Here is a 23,904-nt window from a genome sequence, read left to right on the forward strand (position 1 = left end):
CCTGTTAGAGGGACAGAAGCTGACCTCTGTGATATATAGGTCCATAGGACTTGGATCAGGACGTCTGAGTGTACAGAAGGTTGTGTGTGGGCAAGGCAAGCAGGACTCTCACTGTCTCTCCTAGGAGTCTCGTTTATTAAGTTAATTTCCAATACACTATAAATCCTGTAGACATTCCTCACGGTCAACAAGATCTTTGCTGTCCTTCAAATGACTACTTTCAGTGGATATGGGCATGTGATGGACTCACCGATGCATGGTTTATTACAGTACAGTTATCAGAGCTGCAGGGGTAAATAATAAATGTTCCTATTGAATGACTGCAAGCAGAGGTCTTGAAACCTTTGCAGAATTTGCACAGTAAGTATTTTAGAAACTTTTTAGTCCTTATATTAGACAAAGAATAACCCTTTTCCTTCTAAAACATAAAATCCCATATTCTGCAACGCTTTACTTTTCAGAGGGTACATGTACAAATAGAAACAGACGCCATAGAATTAAAGACTAATATACAATTGAAACATTAGACGTGAGGGTCCTGCTCGCAAGAGCTTACAATCTATGAGGAAAGGAGTGGCAAATGGTAAAATTGTTTTTTCTCTAAAGTGGTCCAGCCATCTAGCCTACTAGATAGAGCAGTGCAGACGGAGCTGCGTGAGCTAGTGCACCGAGTGTGGGGATTACTGTCAGATGATGGCGCTCAGTTATGAAGAATGAAGCCGGGGGGATGCAGCTCGAGAAAAGACTCGAGGACGGGATTGAGAGATTCGGATTATGGAGGATGCTAGACTTAGATCAGTGGCAGAATGGAGAGCTTGAGTACGGTGGCAGACAAATGAGGGATATGTACGGCGGGAGGGGAATGTGTAGAGCTTTGTGGCTGAGAAGTTCGAACTGTATTGTGTGGTGGATGGGCAACTAGTAAAGTGACTGGTACAGGCTAGAGCAGTGATGGCGAACCTTTTACAGACCGAGTGCCCAAACTGCAACATAAACCCACTTATTTATCGCAAAGTGCCAACACAGCAATTTACCTTGAATACTACAGTCCAATATAGAATATCTTCCATGTACTTTATCATTTATCTACAATAGACTGCCTGCATTCCATGTGCTGCCTGTGCTGTTCATAGTGCGCCCTGCGCTGCTGAATGGCAGGAGAAGTCTAAGGCATATTGGTACACCATAGACTTTTTCCAGGGTGTGGGTGCCCACAGAGAGGGCTCTGAGTGCCACCTCTGGCACCCGTGCCATAGGTTCGCCATCACTGGGCTAGAGGCATCGGTGCAACGATAAATGAGCCTGGCTGATACATTTAGGTCATACTGAAGGGGGAGTGATTAGTGACATCAAGACCAATTAGTCATGAGTTAGACAAGAATGGATCAAAGCAACAACTATAGTTTTGCCCGTTTCCATTGTGAGAAAAGGGCAGATTCTGGAGATGTTCTTGAGAAGTAGATGACATGACCGTGTCAGTGATTGATATGGGTGGCAAAGGAAAGATAGAAGTCAAATACGACAGTGGGCATGGTACTGAAAACCAAAATCTGCTGATGGTCTGTCTGATAGGGACTGGATAAACAGAAAAGAGGAGAGAATCAAGGACTGAGGAACTCCAACTGCAAAGGAAGAGGAAGAAGTAGAGGCAGTAAATGATACACTGAAAGAGCGGACAAAGAGATAGGAAGAAAACCAGGAGAGCACAATGTCCTTAAGGCCAATAGAGTGGAGCATGGCGAGGAGGAGTTTGTGGTCTACAGTGTCAAATGATGCAGAGAGATCCAGAAGAATCAGTAGAGAGTAGTGGTCATTCCTTTTCGCTGTCAGGAGGTCATTAGACACTTTGGTAAGGGCAGTTTCTGTAGAGTATGAAAGCTATAATGTAAAGGGTCAAGGAGAGAACTGGCAGAGAGGTAACACTTATTAGGCGACAGTAGTCCAGATGTTCCAGGAGTTTAGAGAGAAAGGGGAGATTAGAGACAGGTCAGTAGGTAGCAGCACAAGACGGGTCAAGAGATGTATTTTTTTTTTTTTTGTAATGGGGTTATAACAGTTATTTATTAAGATGCTATGAATGAATTACTAGCAGTTTGCAATGAAGGTCCAGATGGGGGGTGTCCCTGCACAGTCTGACATCATGCAATCAGTACTGCCAGTATCCGACTGTGCAGGGACACAAGCCAACTGGTAACACCCATCTGGACCTTCATTGCAAAGTGCTATTAAATCATTCTTAACTTCCAGCAGGAATAATAGAGGAACGCCACAACAAATTCATATGAAGAGATGCTCCAGAGTTGTTATTACAAAGGGATGCAAGTAGTTACTAAAGCAGACGTGAAAAAAGGAGAAAAGTCCTTTTAAGTGTCAAGTTAAAGATATTCTAATGTGTGTATATATATATATATATATATATATATATATATATATATGGTAAAGCAATTATAATAAGTGCTTCATGCATTCCTGCAGGCTGAATGTCAGCTCATCAGATTTCATATAAGTAACATGTTATGAAACAATTCCCACCTAACTAGATCATTCCCTGTCCCCAGAGGAGGACTTTACCGGGAGCTCTCCAGTGCAAAAAATTGTCTGCTGCAGTCTATCACCGCCCCAACAATGACAAATTCTGGTTACTATGAGACCATAATCACACCCTTTACATTAAGGAGTCTCTTATTACTACTAATAATATCATACGTATGCCAAGGAATATTGTTGGTGTCCGATTACACTTCCTTTCGCATCCCTAACCCCCTCCACCCCGTGACAGATTCACTTACCTACTGTGCATCATTTTTTATCAGTACAGTGCCTCTCAAGTATGTACATGTATTAAAAATAAAGAGATTATACAGTAAGATGTTCTGATTACACCAGTGGTGTGAATAACAATTCCATTTTCTATTAAAGGGGTTGGCCAGTTCCCTGTATTAATAACCTATCCTCAGGATAGGTCATCAATATCAGATGGGTGAGGGTCTGACTCCTGGCACCACTGCCGATCAGATGTTTGAAGAGAACACAGAGCTCATACGAGCACTACCTTCTTTCACTGTTTACTTGCTCACTGTCAACATCGCAATGACCAGCAGGTGTAATTACAGCTCCTCCATCCCCATCGACCTCTATGAGAAGGAGCAGACGGAGTGTAACTGTTCTTTTCCATTGATGTGAATAGGGACGGAGGAGCTGTAATCACACTGCACAGGCGCTGTGAAATTGACAGCGAGTAGGGAAACAGTGAAGAGAACACAGAACTCGCAGCAGCGCTGTGTTCTCTTGAAACAGCTGACAGGCAGGGGTACTGGGAGTCAGACCCCCGCTTATCTGATATTGATTACCTATCCTTAAGATAGGGTATCAATACAGGAAACAGGCCACTGCCTTTAAAGGAAACCTTTCACATGGAACATGGAGTCTGATCTGTGGGCAGCATGTTCTAGAGCTGGAGGAGCCAAGCAGATTAATATATAATTTATTCAATTAAATCTGCTCTTTTTTTATTTTTTTATTTTAAGGCATCCAGTGGGAAACTGTCAATCACTGAGTAGGACCACCCACTGGACTACTAAAACCAGAGTTGGAATGAATTAAATTGAATGAATTACACGTTTACTGAATCTTTTCCCACAGAATTATATATAAATCTGCTCAGCTCATCCTGATTTCCCCATGTTATAGTCCGAGTTATGAAAAGATAGACAGATCTCTGTACTGATCATTGATATATTTGTAGCTGGATCATTAACAAAGATTCCTATAACAATTTTGAGAACCTTGGAAAAAAAAAAGATACAATTAGGAACCATAATCCGCCACTACTAGGCTATTTGGGAGGGTACTGTCACTATGAGGATCTGAGTCCAATCAATGATTATGGAGGCAGCATGTCCGGTACAAAAAAATCCCTTTATCGGGAGCCGCTTAAGTGAACAAACGTGTACAGGGTTGTTACGTTTCGGCTAACACCCTGATTGATAAAGGCTATGTGTTAACCGAAACGTAACAACCCTGTACACGTTTGTTCACTTAAGCGGCTCCCAATAAAGGGATTTTTTTGTACCGGACATGCTGCCTCCATAATCATTGATTGGACTGTACACATAGGAGCCTTGATGGATCAGGCAGGCTGCTGCATTCCGGGTGACCATAAGTTCTGGTGAGTGCGACTCCACAATACTACTTTTACTGTGAGGATCTGAAACACTTACACACATTCTTTAAATGCTATCAACACCTTCGGATGCAATTTTTTAAATGATTGCTTTCTACTCATTTTGGTCTAAAAATAATTTTTTCATTTGGTCTTTATTAAACATTTTCTGCATTTTCTGTCATAAAGAGTTAAAGGGGTTATCCAAAATCTAAAACATGCCCCCAATGCCCTGGCCCCTCATATAGATTATACTTACCCCCGCTCCCCTGCACCAGTGTTGCTCCTGATCCCCGCACGGCCGCCTCCTGCATCTCCCCATAGCGCAGATGAAAACACCCGGCGACAGGGGGAGCAGCCAATAGCAGGCCCCAATGTGGATGAGCCCCCTTAGAATCACGAGGAGATGCAGCGGTGGCACTGCGGGGATCAGGAGCAGCGCGGGTGCTGGGGAGCGAGGTAAGTATACTCTATATAAGGGACCCGAGCACTGGGGTCATGTTTTAGACATTGGATAACATCTTTAAGTTTTAGTCTGAGCATCTTACTTTCACTTTGAGCCGTCATCTCAACAATGTAAACCCATGTCTATGAGCTGCTCATTAACACTTATAAAGACTCACTATAGCTTAATTCCTATCTTACTATGAGAATATAGCTTAAAGGGGTTATTCGAGCCCAAAAATGTCCCCCATATGCCCGGGCCCCTGACACTGAATATAATTACCTGGCTCCCCGCGCTGCTCCAGGTTCCCGCACCGCCGCTGCAGCTTCTCCCCTCCGGGGTGGGAACAGCAAATAGAAATGGCAGGCGGAGACGAGCATCCCTAGCATCGGGGGTGACACTAGGGAGGCTCATCCTGGTCACACCGCCTGCCATTGGCTGCCTCCCCCCCCCACCAGATGTTTTCATCCACACACAGGGAGAAGCAGCAGGAAGCTGGGAGTCAGGTAAGTATATTCAGTGTGAGGGGCTCGGGCATATGGGGGTCATTTTCTAGTCTCGGATAACCCCTTTAAATAAGCTGTCAGGAATTAGAGATAAGCTTCACATGAGCCATCAGCTGAGTTACTTGACGGGACACAGCGTAAACTAGAGTCTGCTAATAAGAGAATCTCAAACCTGAAAGGGGTTGACATTTTTTAATAAAGACCAATTGAAAAAATGTATTTTAGCTCAAAATGAATACAATGCAATAATAAAAAGAATTGCCCCAAAAGGTGTACATAGCCTTTAAATAAACCATTCCCTTTGAAACCAGTTATACCAGTGCGGTCTAATGGGCTGGAACAGCATTCTTTACCATTACACAGCAGATCTGCCTACAGAAAATGTGACAGGATTATGATGTCCCTATTGTGGTAAAGACAATTCCAAATAATATCTAATATCTAATACTCCATATAATTGATGTTTACATATTAGAAAGAGATAGCGGCTTTGTATCCAGAGTGTTCTGTCATGTTTCACCACAGGACAAGGCAGTCATTGTAAAGTTCATTATAAATTACAACTGCAATATGAGTTAGGCTGTCATAATTTTCTCAGCCAGGGATCCCGTGCTGTCAAAGAGTGTCAATTTTTAATCTGACACAGGGAAGAATATTATCTGTTCCTCTGACCTTCTGATATTTTAATACTATAATTGCCGTGCTTAGTCGTGCAGCCATGATTTCACCTGTCAACCAAGAATGAATCAATACCCTCCAGCGTCTCTTCACATTTCAGCATTGGTTATAATGTGCGTTTCATTACACATACGACTAACGCTATCTACACACCTGCACAAAAAAATGTCACGAGAAAAGCTAAACTTCATAAGAATGAATGCAAATCTATGCTTCAATAGATATAATAGGAAAGCATGATATACAAGACAGCACTTACTACGGTAGTTATTGCCTATGATATGGCATTTACTTTGCGAGGCCCACCAACCCACATACTGAAAATGCACTAAAATAATACTGTATCCTTATATGGAAAAAGCATTAGAAAATAGTAAAGCAGTAAAACATGAGAAACTGCCAGAAAGAGGTTTATTTAAGTTAAATTTATCAAATTAGTATATTTATGTCATATACTGTTCCGTTCTTCGGGCTACAGATATTAATGGCTTATCATCTGGATAAGTCATCAATATCAGATAGGTGGGGGGCCGGCATCGCTGCCGAACAGCTGTGCCAGTTACTACACATGCTCCATACACCGTGTGGTGGCCGTGCTGGGGTACTGCAGCTCAGCTCACCTTCAAGTCAATAAGAGGCAAGTTTCAGAACACCAGCACAAGAAACTACACAGTGTACAGAACTTTCTGCTTCCAATCTGTGCACTCTCAGGCTGTGGTGCAGCCAGAAACATCTGATTAGTGGGGGTGCAGGGTGTTAGACCCCCAGCGATCTAATACTGATGACCTACCGTAAGCATAAGTAATCAATAGTGTTGAGTGAATCAAAGTCTACGACGTCGTGGACTTCGATCTGAATTTCAGGGAAATTTCGATTCAGCGCGAAGAAGAATTTCCTCGTACTTCATGGTACCAAATCGATTTTCCCTCAATGGCGGTAAAAAATAAACGAAACCATACTTACCTTCGGCCGCCATCTTGACTGAAGATCTTGCAAGAATTCCTTTTTGAAGTGACGTATGATGTCGCAGCACCAGCCAACTTCATCACGAGCCTCGCTAGATTTCGCGCTAGATCTTTAATCAAGATGATTTCAGCCAGCTCATCACGATCAAATGGAGGAGGTAAGTATGATTTAATTTGTTTTATTTGAAATTTTACACTGTGGTTTTACTGTCAGATGCCGCAATCACCTATGAACATGGCATCTTAGGGGGACAAAGACAGGGAGCAGTGCAATCGCCTCTACCTGTCATTGCACCCACTACTTACAAAGAAATGCGCTTCGTGATGAAGTAATTCGTCATGAAGTGAATTTTTTTGTAAGAATCGCAAAGCAGCTAAATTGAATTTTCAACAACTTCGCTCATCACTAGCCATCAATATCTATAGACCTGAGAATCCCTTTAAATTTTTCAATTACAGCTTAACCTTTTTTAAGATTTAATGGAGCTAAACTGCAATACCAGACACGGCCTTTAGAGGCGAGCGGTGTTTTTTTTCATAGAACGCAATGCAGATCTCTTTTACTAACAAACTCTAAGTATATCATAAGAAAACATCCTCGACTCCTAATGTAAGCAGACTCTCCAAACTAATCCCTATATGGATGAATGGGCGGGATTTTATTTAACTCTATGGGACAGGCTGTGACTTCAATGTATACATCGTGACCATAGACTGTGCTGCATGGATGCTCAACACGTGAAGAACCAATTCAAAGAGACAGCTATACCCCTACCCCAGAGAATCTATATAAAATGTGAAAACAGGAGAGGCAGCACTTCAGTGGGATGAAGTGAATAGTGGAAAACCCTTGACGGGCTGGAGGAGAGGAGGTTGCGTTGGTGGTGACCCTTACTATTGTCCCAGGTTTAGTGCTTCAGTCTATATACTTCGCTGATCTCAGAGATTAGAAGAATCGGCCATAATATAAGATAGGAGGTATTGGGCACAGTCATGCTGCCCCCTTACACATTGTATGTATATGTATATGTATATGTATATATATATATATATATATATATATATATACACACAGGAAAAATGGCGGCACTGGAACACAATCAAAGAAAAAGAGGGTGCACGTCTCCAGGGGAATAGGCTTCTTACCCCAATGTATAATCCAGAAAAGTAGGCGGCACTCCGATAAAGATGACAAGTGAACTTTATTCACCCAGGTGGTGCAACGTTTCGGTTCTTTGAAAAAGGTTCTAGTGAAGAACCGAAACGTTGCACCACCTGGGTGAATAAAGTTCACTTGTCATCTTTATCGGAGTGCCGCCTACTTTTCTGGATTATATATATATATATATATATATATATATATATACTACCACTAGGGTGATATATCATTCAGATTTTCATTCTCTATGGTGGCAGAGGCACTTGGTGGGAGGGAGAGAACGCACTCCCCATGTGTGTAAGCAGCTACTTGGTCTCTTAATAGGCACTCTGTTAAAGATCATTCCAATTACTGAAGATATAATTGTCTTGAATTCCCCAGTAAATCTTGGTCATTTTATTTTTTTTAATCAAAAGCCAGCCCTGATATGGGCCGTAATGATACTGAACCATGTTTGATAAATGCTGCATAAACCACCAATGTTACAATCACTAACAATTGTCATTAAAGGGGTTTTTCAGCACTTACTAATGGCCTATCATCAGGATAGGTAATCAATATCTGGGGGTCCGACCCCCCACACTCCCACAGATCAGCTGCTTTGAGATGGAGAGAGTTAAAGGGATACTGACAGGCCGTTAGAGCATATAAAGTGACATATATTCTTCTATTGGTCTTAATATGCTTAATTAAACTATACCATTATCACCCCTCGCTGCCTTTGAGTTACTTATAAAAAGTGTTTTTATCAATATGCAAATTACCTTACTTTGTGCCCAAGGGGCTGTCCCTCATTGAGTTGTGTGCCCAGCTGCGCCCCAACTGCCGTCTCCTAATGCCGCCCAGCTCATTAGTATTCACTGCAGTGGGAGGCTTTTTTTTTCTCCCGAAGGGGCAAAATCCCGCGCATGCCCATCTATCTTCCTGGCATCAGCTTCATCTTGTCTCTCCGTGCCTGCACTGGATATGGTCCCCGGCACCCTCCAGCTCCAGTAAAAGATAGTACTGGGCATGCGCAGGATTTCACTGCGTCGGAAGAAAAAAAAGCCTCCCAGAGCAGTGAATACTAATGAGCTGGGGGGCACTAGGAGACGGCAGTTGGGGCGCGGCTGGGCACAGAACTGAATGAGGGACAGCCCCTTGGGCACAAAGTAAGGTAATTTGCATATTGATAAAAACACTTTTTTTATAAGTAACGGAAAGGCAGCGAAGGGCGATAATGGTATAGTTTAATTAAGCATATTAAGACCAATAGAAGAATATATGTCACTTTATATGCTCTAACGATCTGTCAGTGTCCCTTTTTAAGGTGGGTTTAGACGGGACGATATAGTGACTGATTGTGTTCCTTCCCGACAGTTGGCTGCTCACTCAGTGAAGGAGACTGCTGTATTTACAAGCAGCGATCTGCTCCACAGTATGAGTACAAGGGATGGTTATTGGCAACCCTTCTCCTCATATACAATCATTGCTTCTGGGCAGCAGATCACTTTTTAGACAGCACGATCTGCTGCCCAGGAATCATGATCGGTGGTACCTGCACAAACGACAGGATCACCCGATGAACAAGCATTTTGCTCATTCATCAGGTGATCGGCGGCACATTTAGATGGGCAGATTATCTGGACGATTATTGGCTTGTCCAAATCCACCTTGAGAGAGAGAGACAGAGATATAGGGAGTTAGAGAGAGATAAGAGTCAGAGGGATAGAGAGAGAGCTAAGGTCCACGGGACAGTTTAGCAGGAGATTGACATGAAGGAAATGTTCCTTCTCGACAATCGCCTGCTCATCAGTGAAGGAGACCACTGTATTTACATTTCTCCTCCACAGTATTGGGAGGAGTGATCACTAACGCCATCGCTTGTTTCCATACAGACTTGTTGTTTGCCGTCAGCAGAGCACTGTTTAGACGGCACGATTTGCCGCCGACAATGATTTTGGTGTCTGCACAAACAATCAGATTGCCCAACGAATAAGCGATTCGCTAGTTCATTGGGTAATCGTCAGCACCTTTACGCCACCAGACAATCGCTAATGAGCGTTCCTATCGGGGAATATTGGGAAGGGACCATTACTTCCCGATAACTGTCTGCTCATTAGTGAAGGTGAGTGGAGCTTTATTTACATGCAGCGATCACCTCCACTGTATCGGGACAAGCGATGGCTACAGCTATGACAGATTCATTGTCTCTGGGCAGTAGACCGCTGGTACTACGATAAATTCACCCGAGCTCATCAGGTGATTGCCAGCACATTTACACCGGCCTATCATCGGGAACGAGCGTTCGTAGTAACATTCGCTCCTGAGAATTATACGGGGTATATGCGCCTATAGAGACTGCAAGAGGGCAATCCAGCCCCCAGCCTGGCAATGTATAAATTAGAGCATCTTTTACATACAACAGATGGCAGATATCATGGGGAATGGAGGATGTCGAGAGTGTCTTCCACGTCTCAGCATTGCTCATCCAGCAGCTGTTGCACTCTGAGACTTCTCACATCAGATTTACATACTTTACTATCCAGTAGGATCCAATTTTGGGTGACTGCAATGTAGCGAGATGAGCTCATCTTATAGGGGTGATAACATATGTACAAATAACCAAACGTTGGGAGCTGCCATAAATTAACAAAGAAAAGTACAATTATGGAGTCATAATGAATGTATAATGAGATAATACAGTATACGGCACTGCTAACAGCCACATAGTATGAAATATACCGTTCTCACAATCTCACACAAGAAAGTTCTGAATTGTACTGTCATTGGGTTTTCTCAACTACAAACATAATTCAACTGAAGTCCTTTTGGTGGAGTCTGGAGGTGGTCCCAAGACCCCGTATATAAGAGATGGCTCTGTACTGACTGAGAGAAACCCAAGATGAAGAGCTCTCATACATTCTCCTACCTTACATTCATTTCCATGGAGGGGTGTCACATTCACTGCCGTATCTCCAGTGCAAATAGGATCACTTTCTGGTGAGGGTCTCAGCAGCTAGACCTCTACCAATGCTTGACTGACATGTCATAAGAGTCCTTCATCTAGGCAACCCTTTAATGGTCTGAATTTAAATAATTGCCCAGGTTCTCTCACTGCACTGTATGTGACCATCCCACAACTACAATAATTATCAGAAAGAGTTGGTTTCTCATGAAGCCATATAATCGTATACGATAGGGTGATATATGGGGAACCTACTGACGACCGACGGTGAATACAAGAAATAAAAAAACCCATAAATGAACATTTCAGAAATGTGGCAAATGCACAGCTATGCAGAAATGCTACAGAGGATTTTAAAAAGAAACTGTGTGACTATTGTTATAGATATAGTAATATTAAACTTTAGCACCTTAAACACTTATTCCAGGCTTATTCCTTCCAAGAAATGCATTATTTTCTTGGTATCCTTTATGAATGCTTAGGTGGAGTCTGGCAGCTGTGCAGAACATCTGGTAGAGTCACACACATAAACTGCACATGTTTGCAGGTATGTAACATAAAGCGGTGGTCATGGGGTTTTCAGTAATCCCACTGGCAGTCAAGGAACATGGCAGTCAAGTCCAACCAGCCTGAAAAAGCTGATAACAGGGAGCAGTTGGCTGCATTTAAAGGGGTATTTCCATCTCAAGCATTCATGGCATATAGCATATCAATGTAAGATAGGACCAGGTCCCAGACATGGGAGCCACAGCCATCTCCAGAATGGGGCCCCAAAAATTAAGGAAAGCACACCGCACAGACAAGTAAGCCCGCTTAACTATTTTCAGAAGTCATATAGCGGTAAATAAAGTGAGCACTGCGCATGCACAGCCGCCTCTCTATCCACTGCTATAGGACTGCTGGTTCGACTATTTTCAGAACTCCCATAGCGGTGTTCGTTCATAGCGCTTTAACTGCACAGCTAGTACAAAATAAAGGTGGCTATAAATCACATGCATGCTCAGAGGACTCAAAGGTGCATGTGTACGGGGCAGTCGGGAGGGACCGCCAGCAGCTATCACCCGTGCATAGCATTCATCTGCGCTTAAGGCTCCATTCACACGTCCGCAAATGGGTCCGCATTCGTTCCGCAATTTTGCGGAACGGGTGCGGACCCATTCATTTTCTATGGGGACGGAATAGATGCGGACAGCACACAGTGTGCTTGTTATAGATGTCGAGCGGCACTGCGTGGGTTGTGGGTGCACGGTCCGCGGGCGTCGCCCCAGGTACTTCAATGAAAGAAAGAACCGGCACTCCTTGCGATGTAGTCGGCAATATTTTATTAACCACTGATGAATAAAAGTGACGCGCGTTTCGGCACATGCAAGTGCCTTTGTCAAACTCAAACAAACAGCAAGTGGCAATGAAATGAACATAAGCATGTGTTTAAATAGCCCGCCCCTAGTCACATGATAGACGCCTTCAAGTCATATGATTCTGACGTCATGTTGGCAAGGAAACCAAAATTAGTTTACTAACATATAATCTCGAGAAAAGAAAAAACTAATGCGATCCTTCTGTATCATCGAAGATCGTAATGGATCAATTACACTGAGGAAACACATAACAGAAAGAGTTACATAAATCGAGCACGGATAATGGTTACATGCAGCAAACATCTCCTATAAGACTTCATAAGAAGCTGCTCACCGTGTGCTCCCGATTCAACCCTTTGGGTGTCATCGTTTGTAGGCAGTGAATCCAATAGGCTTCACGTTTAAGTAGTAACTCCACCCTGTTACCTCCCCTTCGAGGTGGCAGTACCAATCCAAGGATGGTACTGCACAACTAGGGGGAGTCTTTTCTGTGGTGGGTTTATTTGGCCTATTGGTAATGTTTTGCATTTATTTCGCTGATGTGCAAGTAACCATTCCGGGTATCCCCTCTTCCTAAACTTGTTGGTCATCTCATCGAGACGAGTCTTGCGGGTAGAGGGATTACTAACAATTCTATTGACCCTTTGGAATTGTGAATAAGGTATAGACCTTTTAGTAGCGGGTGGATGATTACTCTCATAGCTAAGCAGGCTGTTACGATCTGTATTTTTAGTGTACAGGTCTGTTATACATCCACCATCTTGACCCTTTATGACCCAGGTGTCCAGAAAAGGTATTATGGAGGAATTAGTATGTACCGTAAATTTTAGCTTGGGCCATATATTGTTAATGTAAAGAAAAAATGTCTGGATGGTCACAACGTCGCACCGCCATATGCAAAACACATCGTCAATAAAACGCTTCCAAAAAATGCAATGCTCTTGAGATAATGAATGAGGATATATAAAATCCTGTTCGAACTGAGCCATGTAGCAATTTGCATACGGCGGTGCGACCTTGGACCCCATCGCGGTCCCGCGGCACTGTTGATAGTAGGTATCTTGAAAAAGAAAATAATTTCGTGTCAGGACTATGGTCAAAAGGGCAAGAAAAAAATCTTTCTGATGTTGTGTGTAGTCACTTCGATCAAACATATTCCGCACAGCGGTTAAGCCTTTTGTACGAGTTATGGAGGTGTATAAAACTACACACATCTAGGGTCACTAATGTACAATCTGTGTCAATTTAAACATTTTTAAGCTCCTCTAAAAAGTGTTGGATATCCCTCAGATATGAAGAGGCAACTTGTGTTAAGGGTGTGAGAATTTTTTCGAGAAGAATGGCAGGAGGGGTCAGTACTGAATCAGATGCTGCAACTATTGGTCGTCCTGGAGGGCGTTCCATACACTTATGAACCTTGGGGAGGGTATAAAATACAGGGGTGATTGGATGTTGTTTAATCAAGTATTCTGCTAATTTCCGATCTATAGTAGCATTTTCTTCATATTCCTTAGGGTACTTTCACACTAGCGTTTTTCTTTTCCGGCGCTGAGTTCCGTCCTAGGGGCTCAAATCTGGAAAAGAGCTGATCAGTTTTATCCTAATGCATTCTGAATGGAGAGTAATCCGCTCAGGATGTCTTCAGTTCAGTCTTTTTGACTGATCAGGCTTTTCAGAAAACCGTAGAATGTTGTATTTTTACCTCCGGCCAAAAATCCTGCACACTTTGACTGAACTGAACTAATATCAGAGTTGGCACCTGCAGCCCATGGCCCTGAACTGATCAGGCTTTTTTCCCATTGACTTGCATTAACGCCGGATCCGGCACCGTGTGTTCAGTCAAACCGGATCCGGCTTTTGCATGTTAAACCAGAAAAATGTGAAAAAAAAGTTAAAGTCCATAAATGGCGGATCCGTTTTTTCCAATGCATTTTTTCATTGTGATCAAAATCCTGATCAGGATTCAAATGTAATCCGTTTTCATACGTTTTTCCAGATCTGGCGGGCAGTTCCGGTGTCGGAATTGAACGCCGGATTTAAACAACGCTAGTGTGAAAGTAGCCTTAACTAGGAATTCAAGCTCATGTTTAATATCAAAGACTGGGTCTCTCGACAAAATTGCATATGTTTCTTTATCGGATAATTGGCCTAAAATTTCTTACACATAATAATCCTCATCAAGTATCACCAAGGCTCCCCCTTTATCTGCGGGTTTAAATATAAGTGTTTCATCATCTAATAAATGACGAATAGTTTGTCTCTCTATAATCGAGAGATTGTGATGTAAGTTACACTGCCCCCCTTGCTTCAACTGAGTTAACAGCTTATCAATATTCCTCTTAACTAGCCCTATCTATGGTTGAATCGGGAGTACGCGGTGAGCAGCTTCTTATGAAGTCTTATAGGAGATGTTTGCTGCATGTAACCATTATCCGTGCTCGATTTATGTAACTCTTTCTGTTATGTGTTTCCTCAGTGTAATTGATCCATAGCGATCTTCGATGATACAGAAGGATCACATTTGTTTTTTCTTTTCTCGAGATTAGATGTTAGTAAACAAATTTTGGTTTCCTTGCCAACATGACGTCAGAATCATATGACTTGAAGGCGTCTATCATGTGACTAGGGGCGGGCTATTTAAACACATGCTTATGTTCATTTCATTGCCACTTGCTGTTTGTTTGAGTTTGACAAAGGCACTTGCATGTGCCGAAACGCGCGTCACTTTTTTCCATGAGTGGCGAATAAAATATTGACGACTATATCGCAAGGAGTGCCGGTTCTTTCTTTCATTGAAGCACACAGTGTGCTGTCATCATCCGCATTTGCGGAGCGTGGCCCCGATCTTCGGGTCCACAGCTCTGCAAAAGATAGAACATGTCCTATTCTTGTCCGCAGCTTGCGGACAAGAATAGGCATTTCTATAGGGGTGCCGGGCGGGTGTGTTGCGGGTCCGCAACACACCACGGACGTGTGAATGGAGGCTAATGGGGAAGTGGGAATAAGCAGCCACCAGAATTCTCAGACAGCGGCTTATTTCTTGTGAGAACAAAGGATCGGAGCACTCTGAAATACAGCATGTCCAATCTTTCTTTTGCCTGAAATCTTTAGTTGCGGGAGTGTCGGGACACAGGGATACCATTATGGCCAGTTAACACGACTGATTTTGAAAAACGCGCTGAAAAAGTCTGTGCGGAAACTGTGCTAATTTTCTATGCAGTTTTAGTGTGGTTTTTGGTGTTTTTTTTATTTCAGCTTCCCTTCCAATTCATTTCAATGGCAGATTCAGCGAGGATTCTGCTCCAAGACAGAGCATGCTGCTTCTTTTTCCATGCAGTTTTTTGAAGTTCTGCCTCCCAAAACAGAGCCAAAAAACGTTGTGTGAACTAGCCCTTAGATAATCTGTGGGTTTCCCCAACATATTGCCCCTGTTGGATTACTTGCCTGGTTCAATTTAAAATGGTAGCTGGTGCAAACAGTTTCCTATGGCATTGGCCTCTGAGTGCGGGTGACAGTGATGTGATTCAGGGTGGCTCATATCTACAGTCCATACACATTAACTAGAGCAGATATATCCAATGAATGAGACACAAAGATCACCCTCAGAATATAAAGAACCACTGCACAATCGGCCAGCGCTGTATACACCCGCACCCAGAGGAATGTTCAGGCCCCCAGAGCGTTTCGCTTGGGGGACACATGAGGGCAATGACACCATAATTTTTTGTATTTTGGTATGGTTTTGCTCTCCTTTCTCCCCCCCCCCCCACCTTTTTCTTGCTTTCCCGCTCTTTTATTTCAGGTTTACATCAAGTGGTTAAGTTCTGTCAGAATCAGCTGGTTTTATCCGGTCTGACCTGAGCCTTGGATGACAAGCAGGGATCCTCTCTGATTGGTGCAGCTGGTTGCTGAGGGAGATTTCCAGACAGCTGATTGGTGTGGATGCCAGCGGCGGGAAAGTATGGTCCTTTAAAAAGAGGGTTTCGGCTGCACTTCTGGGCCCGTTTTGTCGCCCGCCCTTCCTCCCTATTCCTATGCTTTATGTCGCTTTGCTTCATTAGAGGGGCTGTATCACTCAGTTTTTAATGGTTATTTATTTAATGAATTAGAAGTTTTAATTATTTACCCTTAATAAAGCATTGCGGCCATTTTTATTCCAACAAAAGGTGTCATGTCATTATTTTATTAATTACTATGGTTCAGTTATTAAGTCTGAAAGGGGTCATTTGCCTCCTTGAGGGCTCAGCAATCAGTGACTACTCTCTCCTCCTCCTCCACCTAATGCCGGTGCTGTAATTCAGCAGAGCAGGAGATAAGGTGGGCTATTGAAGGAGGTAGAAATCGCCATGTCAAATACATACCTCTCGTATCACAGGATCGGTGACGCTGTCCAGGTTCACAGACCCCTCGTATGTCAGATAATGAAAGACATTCAATGCACGCACTGCTTCTGGACCTCGCTGCTTGTAGCCAAATATCAGATCTATCCACTGGTGTAGCTGACATGACACAAACTCACTCTCCAGAGCCTGGATCAAATGGAAAAACAGGAGCATTCAGAAAGAGAACAATTTATAGCAATACACAGTAACATAAGTGTGGATATAGGTACAGGCAATTCATAGGAATCGGTGAACAGGCACAGCAGCACTTATATACACAGTGTACATTTACACATATCTTTATTCATTTATCTATTAGTTTACATGATGTGGGATGTCCACTTGTAACAATGCCATTTTGTCAGACGTGTGCCCTGAAAATCCACTGATCACAGGACGGCCCGCTAGTGTAGGTTCAATGTCCCTTCAGCTTCACTACAGGGCAAAAGAAGGATTACATGGTGCCCATTGGAATCAATGGTTTGTTCACGTAATGCATGGATTTGTCAGCTCCTCCAGGGGGAGAGAAGGTCTGTGTCTAGTCTCTTTTCACTCTGGCTAATTGATGGAGGTTCTACAGAAGGGGCTGTCTACCCAATAATGCCCTCACAGGGTATAAGAGAAGGTGTTGTAAGGGAGAGTTCACATCTGTATTTCATTTTCTATTCTTCTGATCCCGTCAGACAAACAGGAAAAACAAAACTAAAAAACTGGATCCTGCAAGAAAAACGGATCCTGTTGCACATTTGGCATTTGAGACATTTCCATCTGAGATCCATTTTTTAGACTGAAAAAAAGTACTGCATGTAGTTCTTTTTTCTTGTCTAAAATAACAGATCTCTGATGGAAATGGCTCAAACGGATTTCTGTTCTTCTGACGGATCAGAAGAATGGAAAATGAAATGGAGATGTGAACTCTCCCTAAACCAGTCAACGCTATTAAAGGGGTTGTCCGGGGTTCAGATCTAAACCCGGACATACCCATATTTTCACCCAGGCAGCCCCCCTGATGTTACCATCGGAGCATGTACCAAACTCTTAGGCCCTTGTCGGGACCCTCAGGATGAATCCACAAATATACAACCAGTCAATTGACCAAAAATCCCTTTAGGGGTCCTAACCTCTAAATTTTAAAACTACATATTTTAATTTTTTTTAAACCAAAACAGAAAAGAAACCAAACATGTAATTAAAACTATCAGGGCATAGCAGGGGACAATCATCATTTTGTGATAGTGGTCACTGGGTCAGTGCCTCATTGTGTAACACTGTACTAGTAATAAACACTCTTTTAAAGGTGAAATGTGCGGTGCTCTTATTTCCAGATCAACAGTCATTGCCATTTTTTTTATTATTTTACTGTGTTATTGGTACACACTCTTTTGGAGGTAATTGTGTGATCTCGTTTTTATCTCCAACTCTACATTTGTTGCCACTCTTTCTTATAGATAACTATATATTCCAGCCATATATTTTATGGGTGTTTACACTGCCTTGTCTGGTGACCTGTAGAGTGAGATATATTGCAACCTGTGCCTTATGGAAGCGAGATGCGTGATACAACAATACTGCTAACTATGCAGTATCTCTACATTGTTAGATTGTTGTTACAATGTGGCAGTAAAAAGTATTGGTTCCGAGAGTACTGCTTACACTGCCTGTGGCAATTATATGTCAGCTCAAAGAGCGCGTCTTCTACCACACACACCAGTAGGTAGATGCACACGCTATTCAGTGCACCTACACATTTACACCTATTTCAGACACACTGTTGGCTACCTACCGTTCGCACTGTCTCTATCAACTTTCCCTGCAAAATTGCTGGAAATATCCCTCTGCTATTCCCTGCCTAAAATATGAGAGACAACACCCCTCCTTACATGTTCCACCGGGGAGTATGGGGTATTAGCCATGTCACGCTCCGATGCGGGGCAAGGAGTTTTTTATTTACAACAACACACTGCCAGGCGGAGGCTTCTGTCCAGCAATGTATTCGGTGATGTCATTTTACAGGCTAGGGCAGCACTAAAGCCCGCCCATCAGAGCCGGTGATGTCACCGAATACACTGCTGGGCGGAAGCGCCTCTGCCTGGCAGCCCCAAGGAGAGCACGGAAGGTCATCGGATCTCCTAAACAAGCCTTTGCCCTGCGCGATTTAGAACTAAAACAGGCCATACCATTTTCTCTTTCTCAGAGAGAGGCTACTGCATGGAGATAATACAGGCCGGCAAGCAAAATGTAAAATCTATAATTGAAAATTTAGCTTGATATTCTATTCTCTAAAGAAATAAATGTACAGTCATTTTAGAAAATTGGAATTCCTCTTTAATGAAAGCTGTCAATGTCAGTGGAATCTAATATGTGTAGGGGTTTTGTGGAAATCTTCCAACCAGAGAAAAATGGAGGATGAGAGAAAGAGAGCAGTGGTGTACCTCTAAGGCTGGGTTCACATCACGTTTTTCCTGTCCGTTTAACGTATACAAAAAACGTAAATGTTAAATGGATGCCTCAGACTGATACCATATAGTGGCCTCTGTTACCCACAGAGTTCTATTGTAAAAAAAATTAAAACAAAACAAAAAAGGTTGTAGAAAATAATATAAGGTGGCTCTCCTACTAATCGTAAGGGATAGGGTGCACTGTTCAAATAGACACACCCTGTCCAAATTTTTTTTTATATAGAATAGATTTTGACAGGCACTCACTGAGTTGGGCATATGTGGATGCAAAATGTATTACTAGAGTATAATACAAACCATAATCATGCGGTTTCTCTTTTTAACCTCAATGTGAACACTCTCCTGATGTAAATATGAACATTTTCCTACACATTGAGGAATTCTGACCCGGTTTTGATATAGGTGGACCATCTTGCCTGGTCCTACTTACAGTTTTAATTTACAGTGATTGAGTCACTTCTAACCTGTGCTGCTATATTTTAATTCGTTTTCATGGTTTGTATTATACTCTAGTAATACATTTTGCATCCACATATGCCCAAGTGCCTGTCAAAATCTATTCTATATTTTAAAACAAAACAAAAAACATATTTTTTTTACCAGACTGCGCAGGATACAAGAACATTGTGCTGCATTTTTGTTTCTTTTTTTCCTAACGTGTACGTTAAACAGAGGCATAAAACGTGATGTAATCCCACCCTAAGGGTCCATTCACACGTCCTGTTTTTTTTCATCCTGAAAAACGGTCCGTTTTTTGCGGATCCGTTGTTCCTGAAAATGTTTCCGTATGTCATCCGTTTTTTGCGGATCCGCAAAAAACGGGAGCATGTATACATTTCAATAATCAAATAAAGTTGTTTGGATTTCTTTGAAAAAAAATTGGAAAAAAAAAAAAAAAAAAAAAAAAAATTTGTTATGTGTTTCCAGGAACGGAATCCGCAAAAAACGGATGACATACGGAATGACATCCGAATGTCATCCGTTTTTTGCGGATCCATTGACTTTGTATTGTACCAGGATCCGATTTTTCAGGACAAGAATAGGACATGTTTTATATTTAAACGGACATGCGGAACGGAACAACGGAAACGGACAGCACACATTGTGCTGTCCGATTTTTTCCAGGACCCATTGAAAATGAATGGGTCCAGATCTGGTCCTGATCTGTTCCTGAAAAAACGGAACAGATCAGGAAAGAAAAAACGGACGTGTGAATGGACCCTAATAGAAGCAGCCCACACAACTACTTTGGGGCCTGTGGAGGAAGGGGGCCCCGTCCTGCAGGAAAGCCCACCCGCAATCACACTTCCATAGCTAGCTGTGAAAACCTAGCTGGGCAGAAGGACCTTCAATGATGTCATCAGCATGTGATCAGGATAGCCATACAGAGTCAGTAGCTTTACAGCTGAAGGACCTGTGATGATGTCATCGTCATTTGACCAGGGCAGGGAGATGGAGCTCAGCCATTGAGAGGAAAATGTAGTTGCAATACTCTCCTCTTATAAAATCCACTGATGCTGTATAACAACAGTCTGGTAATGCCTACCCCTGTAATGTCATCTTGTGTTCCATAACAACAGCCTGGACATGCTGGGAGTTATAGTTCTCTCTTAGTTTACCCTTCTTATGTATTGCCCACTAATTTTCACCTATACTACACTGCCAACAGTAGTTCCAGCAAACTGTTCCGGCAGAGAACAAGCTGGGTCTGGGACTGCTGGAGGTCATCGGAGTGCCCGCCGGCCACATGGTACCCAGAGAGCTCCAGCAGCAGCTGAGGTGTATAAGGCTTTGTTCACATCTACGCTAGTGACGTTCACTATTCTGCTCTGTCATAGGAGCACAACAACAGTAGTGCTGGATCTGGCTCATCCGGACATGGGGGCCCAATTCAGATTCCTGCTATGGGGCCCAATGATTTTAATGTACATTCCTGAAAGAGAGAGTGGAAGAAAAAAAGAGAGAGAAGAAGAGAGAGGGAGTGGAGAAAAGAAAGAGAAGATGAGAGCGGATGAGAAAGAGAGTGGATGAGTGAGTGTGGATGAGAGAGAGAGAGAGTGTGGATATGAGAGAGAGTGTGGATGAGAGAAATAAAGAGACAGCGAGAAAAATAGAGAGAGGGTTAAAGAGAGTAAAAGTGATGGACAGAGAGGGGGTAAGAGAAAAAAATAGAGTTTGTATAAAAGAGAAACAGAAAGTGAGAGTAAAAAAAAAAACAGGAAGAGTGAGAAATATCTGGTGAGAGGAAAAGAAAGGAGGCTATAATATATATATATATATATATATATATATATATTTATTAAATCCTGAGGAAATAACTTTGTCTGCAGTAGGATTCCAGTGGATGTCAGCATGAAGACGCTCCTGTAATGTATTCACAGATTTTTTGCCTATATCTCGCTGACTTTTAAAGATTCATGGAAGCTGCAGAAAGCGGCGCTCTGATCTAATTATGCACATTAGAGAGCAGGGGTCCGGGGGCTGAGGGGCTGTAATAATGTTTCCCTGTATCAGCTACTTCACATCCTGCTTCTTTTTTTTTTTTTAACACCTTGTGCCATCTTCAGACGCTGCAGACCCGGCCATCTACATACGAAGTGAGCTTTCTGTTAAAGAAGGATTTTGCCCTATATTTTGTAGAGAACCAAACTCCCGGGAGAGGGGGGCTTCTAATAAAGGACTCCTAGGTGTCCACTACCTAGAACAGAGAGTTGGCCACATGCGTGTAGTCATGCCTCCATGGAAATTACAATAGGACCCTAACTTTTTACCTGCAGCCCGGTAGGTCCATGGCTGGATGGAAATATCAGTGACCTAAACAAGGGCCTGCTGCTCGCCCCCACTTGTGCCCATGGGCACTGTCACCTCCATGCAAGTGAATTACTATAAAGTGCAATAGCAGAGACCGCCTGGAAATACAGCAATGTTTCTTTTTACATATTGAACTACCCCTTTAAGAGTTTGACCTGGATCAGGCAGATGACCCAAAAATTTGTGATGTCTGAGCTGAGAATAGCCGGTGTTCACATCACGTATTTGTAACATATACACATGACCTACATGTTAAACAGATGGCGTACAGTGACATCCGTTACCCATAGAGTTCTATTGTAAATGCATACAGTAACATACATCTTTTTTTCTGGACTCGTAGTCTTTTTTCTCAATGCATATGTTACACGTGGGAAAAAAACATGACGTGAACAGCCCCGTACTTTTCCAATCCCAAACTTTGGTACATACTAAAGGTGCCCTTACACAAGTGCACAGTTGCCTGAACCCACTGACTTTGGCAGGGAAGGCCAACTATCTAGTATGCATGGTGCTGACTCATCTGATGAGGGACAGAAGAATCAGGCATATTGGACTGCAGCATGGCTGATCCTTTTGTTCTCATGAGAGATAAGCAGTGTCGGACAGCGGCTAAAGGCCCCTTTGCACTGCCCGAACATCGAGCAGATAATCGCTACAAACAAGAGTTACTGGTGATGATCTGCCAGTGTAAAGGTGATGCCGATTACCTGATGAACTAGCAAAACACTTGTGCATTCGGTGATGGGGTCGATGGTGTAAACACCTAAAGCATCGTTGGCCAGCAATCACACTCTGCTGCCGGCGAATAATGATTCTGTATGGGGAAGAACGATGGCATTAGCGATACTGTGGAGGAGATTGCTGCATGTCATAGCAGCGGTCTCCTCAACTGATGAGCAGGCGATTGCTGGAAAGGAACGCTTTCTTCCCGACAATCGCCTGCTCGAGCAGTGTAAAGGGGCCTTTAGGCTAATTTCACAATCTGGCAGAACTGGATAGTGGCGTGTGCCCGCCGGACCCCATTGACTACGCTGTAATGAAGCAGGAATCTGGGCGTGCCGAGATAGAGACGGAAATAAAACAGTGGCGTGCAGCAACGGTTTTCTGGCCGAATCCCAGCTGATATCCCATTATAGTCAATGGGGTACGGCAGGCACGTGCCACTGTCCGCCTATGCTGGATTCGGCGTTTTCTGCTGGAATAGCATGCGGGATTTCTTTGACGCATGGGTGAAAGTAGCCACAATTCCTTCATCCTACTGGGTACACATGCTCGGCAGGACCAAGTGCACATGTGTATGGGGAGGGAGCAGGAATAGCTGTTGGTAGATCATGTTTACTTCTGGTCGTTTTGCTCACGGTCTTGGGAATCTGTCATTTTGTGTCAGTTCAAACAATTCCCAGTAATAAATGACAGGTTTTGTCAGGTTCTCCGAACTCGGACCAGGCGGCCATATAATACCAGCACAGATTCTTTCCCAGGTAGTTCATTATAAGGCCACCACAGAGGCGTTTGGCAGACGACACTTTTATTTTACTGGTCGTTCACTGCGCGCACTCTAACATTGTTCATGCAGAATTTTAATAAAAAGGATGATTTTGCCTTTGTGCTTCTATTTCTGGTCATGGGCATGAATGCAGGCCTGCGGGGACTGCGGGGCAGAGGAGGGCTGCAGATGCACATCTGTGCGCGCTGTCTCTACGCTGCTAGATTATGATTGATGAAGCCAGCATTAAGGTAATGTTATCAGGGACTACTTACTGCTCCTGTCCTCTGTGACATCAGCGAGGTCAGGACATAACCGCGTTAGCATTGAACACAATGCTTTATTAATGTTTCATGAGTAACTCCTCAGTAATCAGGCGGAATCCTATGGGTAAATGAGACCAGGACGACATCCCCAATGCAGAACCGGGATATTTCCAACCATTTCTGCCCCACAAACCAGCACGGTCCACCGCCATGACATCAAGCGTGCAGGACGGATCGCTGCTGTCTCGTAGTAGTGGCTCCAAAATTCAATACAAGA

The 23,904-nt window shown here is 43.1% G+C and overlaps 1 protein-coding gene across 11 annotated transcripts in view; it reads right to left on the bottom strand.

The window, feature by feature from the left end:
- The window catches only part of NBEA (neurobeachin), a 580,876-nt gene that overhangs the window by 33,119 nt on the left and 523,853 nt on the right, over positions 1 to 23,904 (bottom strand). For all 11 annotated transcript variants that reach the window (XM_044287233.1, XM_044287230.1, XM_044287232.1 and 8 more), the window contains one exon: positions 16,582 to 16,749. In XM_044287233.1, the coding sequence (XP_044143168.1) occupies positions 16,582 to 16,749 (168 nt within the window). The remainder of the gene's footprint in view (positions 1 to 16,581; positions 16,750 to 23,904) is intronic.

The sequence above is a fragment of the Bufo gargarizans genome, chromosome 3, assembly GCF_014858855.1.
Source record: "Bufo gargarizans isolate SCDJY-AF-19 chromosome 3, ASM1485885v1, whole genome shotgun sequence".
In the NCBI taxonomy this organism is placed as follows: domain Eukaryota; kingdom Metazoa; phylum Chordata; class Amphibia; order Anura; family Bufonidae; genus Bufo; species Bufo gargarizans.